The sequence below is a fragment of the Syngnathus scovelli genome, chromosome 5 (assembly GCF_024217435.2).
Source record: "Syngnathus scovelli strain Florida chromosome 5, RoL_Ssco_1.2, whole genome shotgun sequence".
In the NCBI taxonomy this organism is placed as follows: domain Eukaryota; kingdom Metazoa; phylum Chordata; class Actinopteri; order Syngnathiformes; family Syngnathidae; genus Syngnathus; species Syngnathus scovelli.
In genome coordinates this window covers 15,229,222-15,241,949 of record NC_090851.1, presented here as the reverse complement: position 1 = coordinate 15,241,949, position 12,728 = coordinate 15,229,222, and the positions used below count along the sequence as shown (strand labels likewise).

At 41.2% G+C, this 12,728-nt stretch overlaps 1 protein-coding gene across 5 annotated transcripts in view; it reads right to left on the bottom strand.

Moving 5' to 3' along the window:
• Positions 1-12,728, bottom strand: part of patl1 (PAT1 homolog 1, processing body mRNA decay factor) — a 69,418-nt gene that overhangs the window by 47,746 nt on the left and 8,944 nt on the right. For 4 of the 5 annotated variants that reach the window (XR_007481581.1, XR_007481582.1, XM_049721521.1 and 1 more), the window contains exons 6-8: positions 7,802-7,882; positions 5,247-5,444; positions 4,072-4,167 (exon numbers count right to left, since the gene is read on the bottom strand). Coding sequence is in view for 3 of the 5 variants with exons in the window: in XM_049721521.1 (XP_049577478.1) it covers positions 4,072-4,167; positions 5,247-5,444; positions 7,802-7,882 (375 nt within the window). In the remaining 2 variants the exon portion in view is untranslated. The remainder of the gene's footprint in view (positions 1-4,071; positions 4,168-5,246; positions 5,445-7,801; positions 7,883-12,728) is intronic. The other variant, XM_049721522.1, reaches the window with a different exon arrangement.

Below are 12,728 nucleotides of genomic sequence, written 5' to 3'. Positions count from 1 at the left end.
GCAACAGCACTCCACCTCTGCCTGGCTCATCTGGAGAACAAAAACAGTCACGCGCGGATGCTGTTCATTGACTTCAGCTCTGCGTTCAACACAGTCATCCCCCAACATCTGGTGAATAAGCTGAGTACAATAGGCGTCAGCACTCCACTGTGCAACTGGCTGCTGGACTTTCTAACGAACAGACCGCAGACAGTCAGAGTCGGAAACAACTCCTCAGCGACCACCGTCATAAACACCGGGGTGCCGCAAGGATGTGTGCTATCCCCCCTGCTGTTCACGCTGATGACCCACGACTGCTCTGCCAGATTTGAAACGAATCACATCATCAAATTTGCAGATGACACAACAGTGGTGGGCCTCATCAAAGACAACGATGACTCAGCATACAGAGAGGAGGTACAGCAACTCATCACCTGGTGTGATAGGAACAACCTGCTTCTCAATGTAAACAAAACAAAAGAAATCACTGTGGACTTCAGAAAGAAACAACCAACACACATCCCACTCATCATCAACGGCAGTGCAGTAGAGTCTGTCCATCCATCCATCCATCCATCCATCCATCTTCTTCCGCTTATCCGGGGTCGGGTCGCGGGGGCAACAGCTTCAGGAGGGACTCCCAGACTTCCCTCTCCCCAGCCACTTCATCCAGCTCATCCCGGGGGATCCCAAGGCGTTCCCAGGCCAGCTGAGAGACATAGTCTCTCCAGCGCGTCCTGGGTCGTCCCCGGGGTCTCCTACCGGTGGGACATGCCCGGAACACCTCCCCAGGGAGGCGTCCAGGAGGCATCCTGATAAGATGCCCGAGCCACCTCATCTGGCTCCTCTCAACGTGGAGGAGTAGCGACTCTACTCCGAGTCTCTCCCGGATGACCGAGCTTCTCACCCTATCTCTAAGGGAGAGCCCGGACATCCTGCGGAGAAAACTCATTTCGGCCGCTTGTATCCGAGATCTCGTTCTTTCGGTCACGACCCATAGCTCGTGACCATAGGTGAGGGTAGGAGCGTAAATCGACCGGTAAATTGAGAGCTTTGCCTTTTGGCTCAGCTCTCTCTTCACCACAACGGACCGGTACAGGGTCCGCATTACTGCCGACGCTGCACCGATCCGCCTGTCGATCTCACGCTCCATCCTCCCCTCACTCGTGAACAAGACTCCAAGATACTTGAACTCCTCCACTTGGGGCAGGATCTCATCCCCGATCCGGAGAGGGCATTCCACCCTTTTCCGATCGAGGACCATGGACTCAGATTTGGAGGTGCTGACCCTCATCCCGACCGCTTCACACTCGGCTGCGAACCGTTCCAGCGAGAGCTGGAGATCACGGCCTGAAGAAGCCAACAGCACCACGTCATCTGCAAAAAGCAGAGACGCGATGCTGAGGTCCCCAAACCGGACCCCCTCAACGCCTCGGCTGCGCCTAGAAATTCTGTCCATAAATATTATGAACAGAATCGGTGATAAAGGGCAGCCTTGGCGGAGTCCAACCCTCACTGGGAACGAATCCGACTTACTGCCGGAAATGCGGACCAGACTCTGGCATCGGTGATACAGGGACCGAACCGCCCTTATCAGTTGGCTCGGCACCCCGTACTCCCGAAGCACCCTCCACAGAACCTCCCGAGGGACACGGTCGAACGCCTTCTCCAAGTCCACAAAACACATGTGGACTGGTTGGGCAAACTCCCATGCACCCTCGAGGATCCTGCCGAGGGTGTAGAGCTGGTCCACTGTTCCACGGCCAGGACGAAAGCCACACTGCTCCTCCTGAATCCGAGGTTCGACCTCCCGACGGACCCTCCTCTCCAGCACCCCTGAATAGACCTTACCAGGGAGGCTGAGGAGTGTGATTCCCCTGTAATTGGAACACACCCTCCGGTCCCCCTTCTTAAAGAGGGGAACCACCACCCCAGTCTGCCAATCCAGAGGCACTGTCCCCGATGTCCACGCAACGTTGTAGAGGCGTGTCAGCCATGACAGCCCCACAACATCCAGAGCCTTTAAGAACTCCGGGCGGATCTCATCCACCCCCGGGGCCTTGCCACCGAGGAGTTTTTTAACTACCTCAGTAACTTCGACCCCAGAGATTGGAGAATCCGCCTCAGAGTCTCTAGGCCCTGCTTCCTCAATGGAAGGCGTGTAGGTGGAATTGAGGAGGTCTTCGAAGTATTCTCCCCACCGACTCACGACGTCCCGAGTCGAGGTCAGCAGCACGCCATCCCCACTGTAAACAGTGTTGACGTTGCACTGCTTCCCCCTCCTGAGACGCCGGATGGTGGACCAGAATTTCCTCGAAGCCGTCCGAAAGTCATTCTCCATGGCCTCACCGAACTCCTCCCACGCAGTAGAGTCTGTGAAAAGCACAAAGTTCCTGGGAGTGCACATCACTGATGAACTCTCATGGACTACCAACATCACTGCGCTGGTCAAGAAGGCGCAGACACGACTCCACTTCCTGAGACGGATGAGAAGAGCCGACCTCCCCACCTCTGCTCTCACCACCTTCTACAGAGGTGCTATTGAGAGCATCCTGACCAGCAGCGTCTCTGTTTGGCATGGCAGCTGCCTAGCTGCAGACAAAAAGGCGCTGCAGAGGGTGGTGAGGACAGCAGAAAAGATCATCAGGTCACCCCTTCCAGCCATTCAGGAACTGTACACTTCACACTGTACCAAGAGGGCAATGAACATCATCAAAGACACTACTCATCCTGCACACAGACTGTTCTCCCTTCTACCATCAGGGAAGCGGTACCGCAACCTGCGGTCCCGCACAAGCAGACTGAGTAACAGCTTCTTTCCTCAAGCCATCAGACTCATGAACACACTGAGGAAAACCACTTGAACATTCCAAAGTCACCATGCCACTTGGCACTTTACTCTTGCACCTTATATACAGTTATACACTTTTTCACTTTACTTCTATGACCACTGATTGTACTTCTGCTGCTGTGTATGTATGTGTGTGTGTGTGGGTCTGTATTGTCAATACTCTTATTACACACCGTGTGTGTGTGTGTGTGCGTGTGTGTGAATGTGAGAGAGAGTATTTTATTGTATAGTACTGCACATGTTTATCAGCATGTTAGTGTTTGAATGACTGCAATGTGTAAGTGTGCATTGTCTATGTTTATGTTGTGAATGAATATGTCAGAGAAAGAAATTGTAAATTCAGTATGAGAAAGTTAGCTGTGTGTGTGTGTGTGTGTGTTGTGTGTATGTGTGTGTGAGAAAGAAAGAGATTTATGTCAATGTCTTATTTAAATGTTTTTAGTTAATCTGCACATTGGAGACTGGTCAAACGCAATTTCAAACTTCTGTGGTAACCCTGTTACATAGGATTTTTGACAATAAAGTAAACTTGAACTTGAACTTGAACTTGATCGGCTGTGTACTTCTGCACAAAAAACTGATGCTCCCAACCCAATTGATGAAGCAAGAAATTCCATTAATTAACCCTGATCAGGCACACTGTGAGGTGAAAATTTCAGGTGACAACCTCTTAAAGCTCGTTGAGTTGTTAAGTATGCACATCTGCATGAGTTATTCAAGGTTTTGATGCCTTCAGTCAGAATCTACATGTAAATAGTCCTGAAATAATGCATTGAATGAGCATCGAATGAAGCTTTTGGCCTGTACTGTGTGTTATCAGATTGAATTTGAAAACCAATTATGTTGGGATTATTTATCAAATTGGTAAAATAAGGATCAATCAGTTGCTTTACCGTTTCTCCCCTGAAAATTTCTCAATAGGTTTGCACTTACGTCGAAAGTGGTTATTTTTGGTCTGAAAAAATTGGAAATCTGCCAATCGGAAGAAAATCTTCATCTCTGTCATCAATATTGCAGTTGTGTAATATGAATTAAATAGCAAAATCTATCCAATTTTATCTATCTCAGAAGGTGGCCATTTTGCCATATACTGTCAACTGAAAATGACATCAATGATTGACCGTATCGAAAGATACTTGAAATAAAGTGACTCACACTGATGCAAGAGGTAAAATTAGATGATGTAATACAAAAGCAATGTGGCATTGATACCCATCGAAGAAGGTAGGGAAAAAACTCACGGCAAAATTGAGCAGAGTGTTGGGTGACAAACGTTCAGGGAAAGGAGGGTATCTGTGCTGGATTGGGGCTCTCACATGAACTGTAGGATGATGAATCTTCATACACACAAACACAGAAACAAACAAAAGAAGAAAACAGTTTTAGTGTGGATAAAACCGAATAGCTAATAGTGGTGCAACGGAACGTCTTGATCGGTGATCTGTAACGGACCACCAATCAGGGTTTGGCCAGCACATGGTTGGTGAAAAAAAATCTGTTAACGTGAAGGAAACATTAGCAGTCCAGAGAGCAGAGGAATTTGAAAACTCTCGTGGATCATGCAAGTCAGGTATCACCAAATGTGGCGCCCGGAGCCCCCTAAGGACCACTTCAATAGCTCACGGGCCTGTTCGCTGACCATTGACATGCATCTATTTTTCTTTTGTTATGTTAACTGTTCTAAAACAGTTGCCAGTAATCTGCGTTATTTTTTGTTGTTGCTATTCTTATTGAACCACACTTGTATTGATCTAAATGTGGAGACGGCACTTATTCTCTATTTTTACACTAGTGAAGGTCAAAGGTCAGCATTGTAGCACATGACCAAATCAAGAATTAGTAGGGGAAAAAACAGTGGGTGAAATAAGACTTACTGCCGAATAATTTGAGCAAAATTGTGACTTATTAATCACGAGATAACATCACATGACTGCTTTTTGTTTTAAATATGCAGTGATGCTTCAATTAGCCCTAATTAAGACAGCTGAAACGTTGGCAATAAATTCCTCTGCTAGAGTGCCTTAGCTTCTCCTATGCTTTTAATTCACAATTTTTTGGCCATCAAGCTTGAAAAGCACCTGTTAAGCGTTGACATGACTACGCGTTCAACGTTTTTGATCCACAGTAGCACTTTCATCCTCTTCCCTTTTTTTCTTCAAATATATTTTTGCTGATCTGAAAAACTGTGAGAATTGTGACTCAAATCCGTGATTCGGTCTGAACTGTGAGTTTTTTTATTCGTTGCACCTGTAACATCTGAATTCTGACATGACTTAGCCAATTTATGTAAATAAAGGTTTTAGTTAGCTCATACATGTAGTCTTGTCTGTTTCTCAAACAAAATCGTCTGCAAAGAAAATCAAACAAGCAAGAAAAATAAGAAATGTATCCCTGGAAGCTGTGATCTGCTTTGTACCTGATGATTTAAGGCGTGACTTATTGGTTGCTTCGGCGGAGTTCCAATGGGCACTGCCCGGACTGGAGGAGAGCCAATCACAGGAGAAGAGGAGCGTGGAGGTGGAACCCTTTCTGACAGATCCCGTCCATCGTTCCTCCCCTGAGATGGACATTTTGGAAGTCCCACCTCTTTTATTATTGACATTAATGGACTATCCTGAAGAGCCATCCAAAAACAAGCATGGGGTATTAAAACAACAATGTGATTAATCTCATAACACATAAAAAATGTGCCAGATTACCGTAATTTCCGGACTATAAACCGCTACTTTTTGTTCAAGTTTTGAACCCTGCGGCTTGTCGTCCGGTGCGGCGTATCTATGGATTTTTCGTGATTTTTGTGATGACTTGATCACTTTTATATACTCGTAAAAAGGCTGTGGACCGCTGTTGTGTGGCACTGCTTTGGTGGATGGAGGGATATGTGACATGGTCACTGGAGAGAAGAGTGGTGTGTTGATCGCATGTCCTATCCGCCAGGCAAATAATGCCATGTAATTGACACAAAGGAGAGACAGAACGAGATCAAGAAGTGATTTGTTAGAATTCTAAATCTATTTTTCCCATTACAAATAATGGAAAAAAAATTAATCCGTTCCAAGACTAAAAAAAAAAAAAACGCCTTTTTTAAGATCATCAAAGAGATGTCTCGCTTTGCCACAAATGCCGTCCTCGCTAACACGATCCCCCGCTAACTGTTGCTCGTTTATGAAAATTAGCAACAGTTTCTCCACTTCTTCCAATACTTGTGGCCTTTGTTTGCTAAGCACAGTCGATCCTTTAGCAACATCACTTGCTTGAAGAGCGTCTTTGTGTTTTAGGATGGTGCTTATCGTTGATTTTGCCATGAAAAACTCCTTAGCTAACTCGGACACACGCACACCAGACTCATATTTTGCTATTAATTCTTTCTTAAACTCAACAATTTTGCGCACTACTTTCCTCCTTTCACCATCAGCAGCTTTACTGCTCCCACTTGCTTGACAATCCTCAAAGTAACGAAAATACAATAACAATGAACGGAGTCCGTCAGCATCCGGGCCGCGCAGTCGGGTTTTCTCGGGTCCTCTCGGGACCTCTCGGCTCATCTCGTGAGGTTCGACCTCCGAATTTTTCTTCGACATCGGAAGCAAAAAAATCTTGAATTTTTCGTTCGAACTCCGATTTGTTCGAGAACTGGGACGTTCGAAAACCGAGGTTCTGCTGTATACATTTTTCATAACAAGGTACAAGTGTACATACTGTAAATATGTTTTTAGAACTCTATTATTATAATAATTTTTCTATAACAAGGTACAACACTGTAAATATGATTTTAGAACTTATTATAATAATTTTTTAAAAAAAAGGTACAATTGTACGCACTGCAATTGTGTGGGCACTCCTTGCCTTCTGCTGGCTGCTCAATTTAGAAGTTTTATTTTGACTTTTAAATATTTTTTTAATTTTGAAAAAAATCTGCGATATAGTGAAACCGCGATAAACGAGCCGCGATGTAGTGAGTATGTACGTATGTATGTGTGTGTATGTATATATACATGTATATATACATACACACACACACACACGTATATATATATATATATATATATATATATATATATATATATATATATATATATATATATATGCGGTGAGGTTCATGACTGGGGAGGCACTGACAATAAATTTACTTTGCTATCCAAGCTCTACAGTGACTATTGGCTCAAAGTGTAATTTCTTCAGTGTTGTCCAATGACAAGATATAATTAAAACATTGCAGAAATGAGGGGTGTACTCACTTTTGTGAGATACTGTATATTGGCAGTATTCAGGTTTCGAAAGGCCACGTAGATATTAAATCGGGATATTCAAATGTGAGAGTAACTCGCGCATGTTAACAGGTTACACCGAATGTTTCCAAAACCAGAATTTAGATTTTCACCAAAATTTTGATTGCATGTAAATGAAGTCAATAACTACTCCAAATTGTCCCAATGTTTTAGTGTAAATAAAATACATACTAAATAGAAAATCACATTAATTATCATTATGTTGCAAATCTGAAATTTGCAGTTAATGTGTTCTACTTTGCCAAAATCCTCCACAAGGGGTTGAATAGACCACTGGACGGACTGGTTTTGGCTGCGGGCTCTACGTTTGACACCCCTCCTTTTGAAAGGAATTTTTTAAACGAACAATTAAAATTTACATTTTGTATCAGAGCGTTCAAGCTTTTTCCTACAATGGTTCTTCCATAGGAATGTCTCCAATGTTCCAATGGCACCCCGTTAGTGTTTCTTAACCATACACCAAAAGTAAGGGCCTACATTCATTTCTCTTTGCTGTTGATAAAGAAGTAAAATCTAAAATAATAATAAAAAAATAAAAAATTTAAAAAAAGATTCCAACATTGTAACATGGCTTCAGATATTTTCAATTCCATCCGATACACAAAATTCTTAGTGGTCAAAAATCTGTCTTCTAAAATCTGTATAATAATAATTAAAAGAAGTGGGGAAAAAAATTACTCACCTCCATGTGTGTAACTAATCCAGGGCTAACACTGACTGGTCCAAACCCCATACTGTTCTCCCAGATATTGCGTGAGTTCATCTTAGGGCGATGAGGGGGAAATGAATAAATATTAAAAAAAAAAAAAAAACATGACCATCACCATATAGACAGCTTAAGCAAAAACAAGCTGCTGCAAGGAAATATTTGTATACTGTATATTAAAGACTCACATGGTTGACCTGGTAGTTATGTATTGTTTTCTGCTCTTGAGCTTTAAACCGTGTGTAGCAAGGTAAAACAAGTTTTAAATAAAGTTTAAAATGACAGAAGAGCAATGTATTGGTATATTCATAATTTGATGGCGGTGTTAGCAACCTAATTTTGAAATAAGGATGTCTTGATTATTGGGGCCAATGATGTGATTTTGAGCTGATCTGGTATTGCTTGACAAGATGAGTTTAATTTATTTTCTGAACATTTAAAGGGTACTACAAAGCCACACAATAATCCAAATGTGTACATATATGTGTTACAAAATAGAACAGTAATAGCTTATTTTTAGACAACACACCATTACGTTTTGGGTTGTTTTTTTCCTAAGCAGTGTACCGTATTGGCCCGAATATAAGACGGTATTTTTTTGCATTGAAATAAGACTGAAAAAATGGGGGTCGTCTTACATTCGGGGTCTACACATTACACCCATTCACAACGACAGATGGCAGCAGATATCTTTAAAGCGAATGCTGAACTTAAAGGGCTAGAGACACCGGTATATGTATAAATCGGTTTTAGTTAGCTTATGAGCTTATAAATATAAATTGACGCTCGAAACAACGAAAAGGAAGCTGTTGCTCTGAAAAATATAATTCAAATTTGCCGCACAGACGAGTTTGACTGCACCGAGCCGCCAGCCGGAAGTGACGTCTCATGACGTCTCAAGTTGTACGCGTTTAGCTTCAGTGAATGTAAACAAAAAGAGAAGAGGGGCCACCGCGGAGACGTCGGGCCAGGTTTGCGGCCAACCCAGCTCGCCTAGCCGTGCCTTCCATTATCCTGGCGTACGTTCGTTCGCGGGACGACAAGATGGGTTGAGTTCACCTGATAGGATCCACGAACCGGACAGTGCGTGCCTGCTGTGTGCTCGTGTTCACAGTGGCCTGGTTGACTGTCATCTTTCCGGACTCTGCTGTGCATCGGGAGCGGCTAGCGTGCTATCACTCTTATTGTTTATCTTCTTGTTTTAATTTTCCTGTGTTGTTTACTTGTATGTGCGTTGTGAACTCTGTCTTGTCACCCTGGGATAGTGAGAAACGTAATTTCGATCTCTTTGTGTGTCTTGACATGCAGAGGAATTGACAATAAAGGAGACTTTGAGACTTTGACTTTGAAAAGTATGTCGAAGCGTGACGGGAGGGGCACAATTCAGAAAACGTGCTCAGCTCGTCGAGAAAATGCGATTTAAGCAATAAAATTAAAAATGCTTATAAAACCTAAACCAAACGTTGCAGGTGGTCATGTCTTCATGTGCCGAGATCAACTCGGCACTCTAAAGCCCCCAAGAGCACTTTTTACTATGCCAACCTAACCAGAGTGACGGGAGGGGCACAATTCAGAAAATGTGCTCAGCTCAGCCCAAGTGAACTGCTAGATTCATCATATTCTGCGTCAAAAGAGGTTTCTGAATCGGATAAAATGATGCTAATATTGCCGCTAGAAACGGAGCTGTCGCTATCATCTGCCATGTTGTTTGGGTTTGTTGACATCCAGATGTACAACTTGTGACGTCACAGTAATGGCGCCGCCAGTTTGGCTTTGTGCGGGACCCGATCGATAAACTGGCATTTCATTTCAGCTTTATTTTTAGTAATCGGTGTCCATTTTTAATTTCCAATGCGGCAAATGTGTTCACTTTATACATTCTATCAAATTCCATTCTAATTGAAAAAAAAAAAAAAAGGGATGTCCCTAGCCCTTTAACTCCCCAGGCCAAAGCGAACCCGTCACGAAGAAGAAAAAGAAAAATAGCGGTAGCACGAAGAAGAAAAATAAAAAATAGCGGTAAGAAAGAAAAGAGAAGATAAGAGAAAAGATAACAGAAAATGTGAGGACAGTGACATTGAGCACAGCTAGGCAGAGGATGTTTGTGAGGAGTAATGTTCTGACATGACAGATCTCAGCTACTCTCAAGTTTAAACCAGTTTGCATTATTTTATTACAATGTTTTTCCTTATTCAGAATTGTTTCAAGACTACAGTTACAGTTAGACTTCACTTTGATGGTTAATGCAGTTATTGTAATTTTGTTGTTTTATCACAGTAGATTGGTTTATTTACATTTCAAAAACCAGAAGCCATTCATTGTGTGAAGGCGATGGCCTTCACACGTTATTCTACACCATTATCTATTGTTCTTCTTCTATTTTATTCTCCACACTTTTTTGTCCCGCTTCTTCTTCCACATAATTCATCCGATTCACTCTGTTCCATTTTTGACGTATTCCAAATATTCACGACATGAGCGCTTCCCTTTTTCTCGTTCCGAAAATTTTCCGTTTTCGCAAAATTCCGACAAATTTTTCCCCATTCATTCTTAATGGCACATTCGACATTTCACACTTACGTCGTTCCAACTTGAAATTCACATCATTCAGCACATTCGAATCACATTCGGAAAGATTCTCGACATTCCTAAAATTGCCAAATTCAAGAATTTCACGTTTTCACGTTTAAAATTTCGACAAAATTTCATTTTTCACCTCTAATTTCTACATTTTACAACTGATTCAACCCATTCCATCTTTCAACTGTTCATGTTTTGCCTACCTATTCCACAACTTCTCACCTACCAAAAATTCCAAATTTTCAAATTTGAAATTCAACCAAATTCTCCAAAATTTCATTTTTCTATGCTATCTTCTACGTTTTTCAACCGATTCAACCCATTCCAACTTTCAACTGCTCATCTTTTTTCTACCTATTCCACAACTTCCCACTTACAAAAAATTCCAAATTTTCAAATTTGAAATTCAACCAAATTCTCCAAAATTTCCTTTTTCTACTCTAATTTCTACATTTTTCAACCGATTCAACCCAGTCCAACTTTCAACTATTCATTTTTTGCCTACCTATTCCACAACTTCCCACTTTCCAAAAATTCCAAATTTGAAATTCAACCAAATTCTCCAAAATTTCATTTTTCTACTCTAATTTCTACATTTTTCTACCGATTCAACCCATTCCAACTTTCAACTGTTCATCTTTTGCCTACCTATTCCACAACTTCCCACTTACCAAAAATTCCAAATTTGAAATTCAACCAAATTCTCTCAAATTTCGTTTTTCTACGCTAATTTCTACATTTTTCAACCGATTCAACCCATTCCAATTTTCAACTGTTCATCTTTTGCCTACCTATTCCACAACTTCCCACTTACCAAATATTCCAAACTTTCAAATTTGAAATTCAACCAAATTCTCCAAAATTTCATTTTTCAACTCTAAATTCTACATTTTTCAACCGATTCAACCCGTTCAAACTTTCAACTGTTCATTTTCCTTTGTATTACACAACTTCCCACTTACCAAAAATTACAAATTTTCACCACAAATTCTCCAAAATTTCGTTTTACACTTCTATTGTCCACATTTCTCAAGTAATTCGACTCATTTCAACATCATTCGGCATCATTCCCCAAGAAGTGATTCAAAGTCTTCGCCTTCACACGCAATTTCTCCAGAAATTGCATTTTCTAGTTTACAAATGTGATTGCACTTTAGTTTACATATTTAAATGTTCATATATTAAGATGTGATAGACAGTTTTGGTATGATTTGAATGAGGCAAAATAACATGCTTTTTCTCTCGAATATATTATTATAATAATTTGCTTCAGATGTACTGTAATTATTTTCTGTCTAAAAATTAGATTGTGTTCAAAAAATCTTTTTTAAAACTTAGTCTGGAAAAAGAGGGGGTCGTCTTATAATCAGGGTCGTCTTATATTTGGGCCAATACGGTGGTTAGTGACAGTCACACACAAACGTCTCCAGATCTGATGCTGGCAAAAACAGAGTGGTGTGTTTGCCTCGATAGATTGTTTGGCGAGAGAGGCAAGCCGAAAGATACCCCTAAATAAGTCTGCCTTGTCTGATATAACGAAGCCTCTTGACTAAATGGTATAGTCAAAATTGAGAGTTGCACCTGTGTATAGGTTTTTCCCTCTCCCATCATCTTTTTAACCAAACCCTTTTAACTGTTCTTCTGAACAATGTCTTGATCGTCCCAAAGCACGTTCACCGGATGCTGGTTCCATCTTTTAAAAGACACCTGAATCACAAAATCGTCAAATTGACTGAATGTCATACGTAGACCAGGGATGTCAAAGTCAAACACACCGAGGGCCAAAAAAACAAATTTGCTACAAGCCGAGGGCCGGACTGGTTCAATGTTTATTAAAATATATCGGAATGATTGCACATAGCCTTTTGAACTAAGACCTAACACAGTGTACATTATTTAATGATTAAATGAATATGGCAATATTTTGTTATGGCTCTGTCAGTAATTTCAAGGGAAAACATTTTCAACAGCCAAGCAGCAAAAAATTCAATTGTTTTAAAAACAAAATGTGTTTCTTAATATCAACATAAATGCATAAGTAAAAGTGCATGCATTATAAACTGAAAATGTATTATTGTGCTGCTCTATGATCTACCGATCATTGCTTTCAAATCGTAAAATAAAAAAATAATCAAATCAGTTGTATTCTTTCTCATGGCTCTTATCTGCAATTTTCCCTTGGTCCATTCAACTGAAAAATAAATATAAATAAATAAAATTCAAAAATTTACGGCACACAGACAAAACAATCAAGTCTTGTAGAAACAAATGTAAAAATGTAACCGAATTAAAAAAACGGAAAATACGTTACTGTTCTGTGATG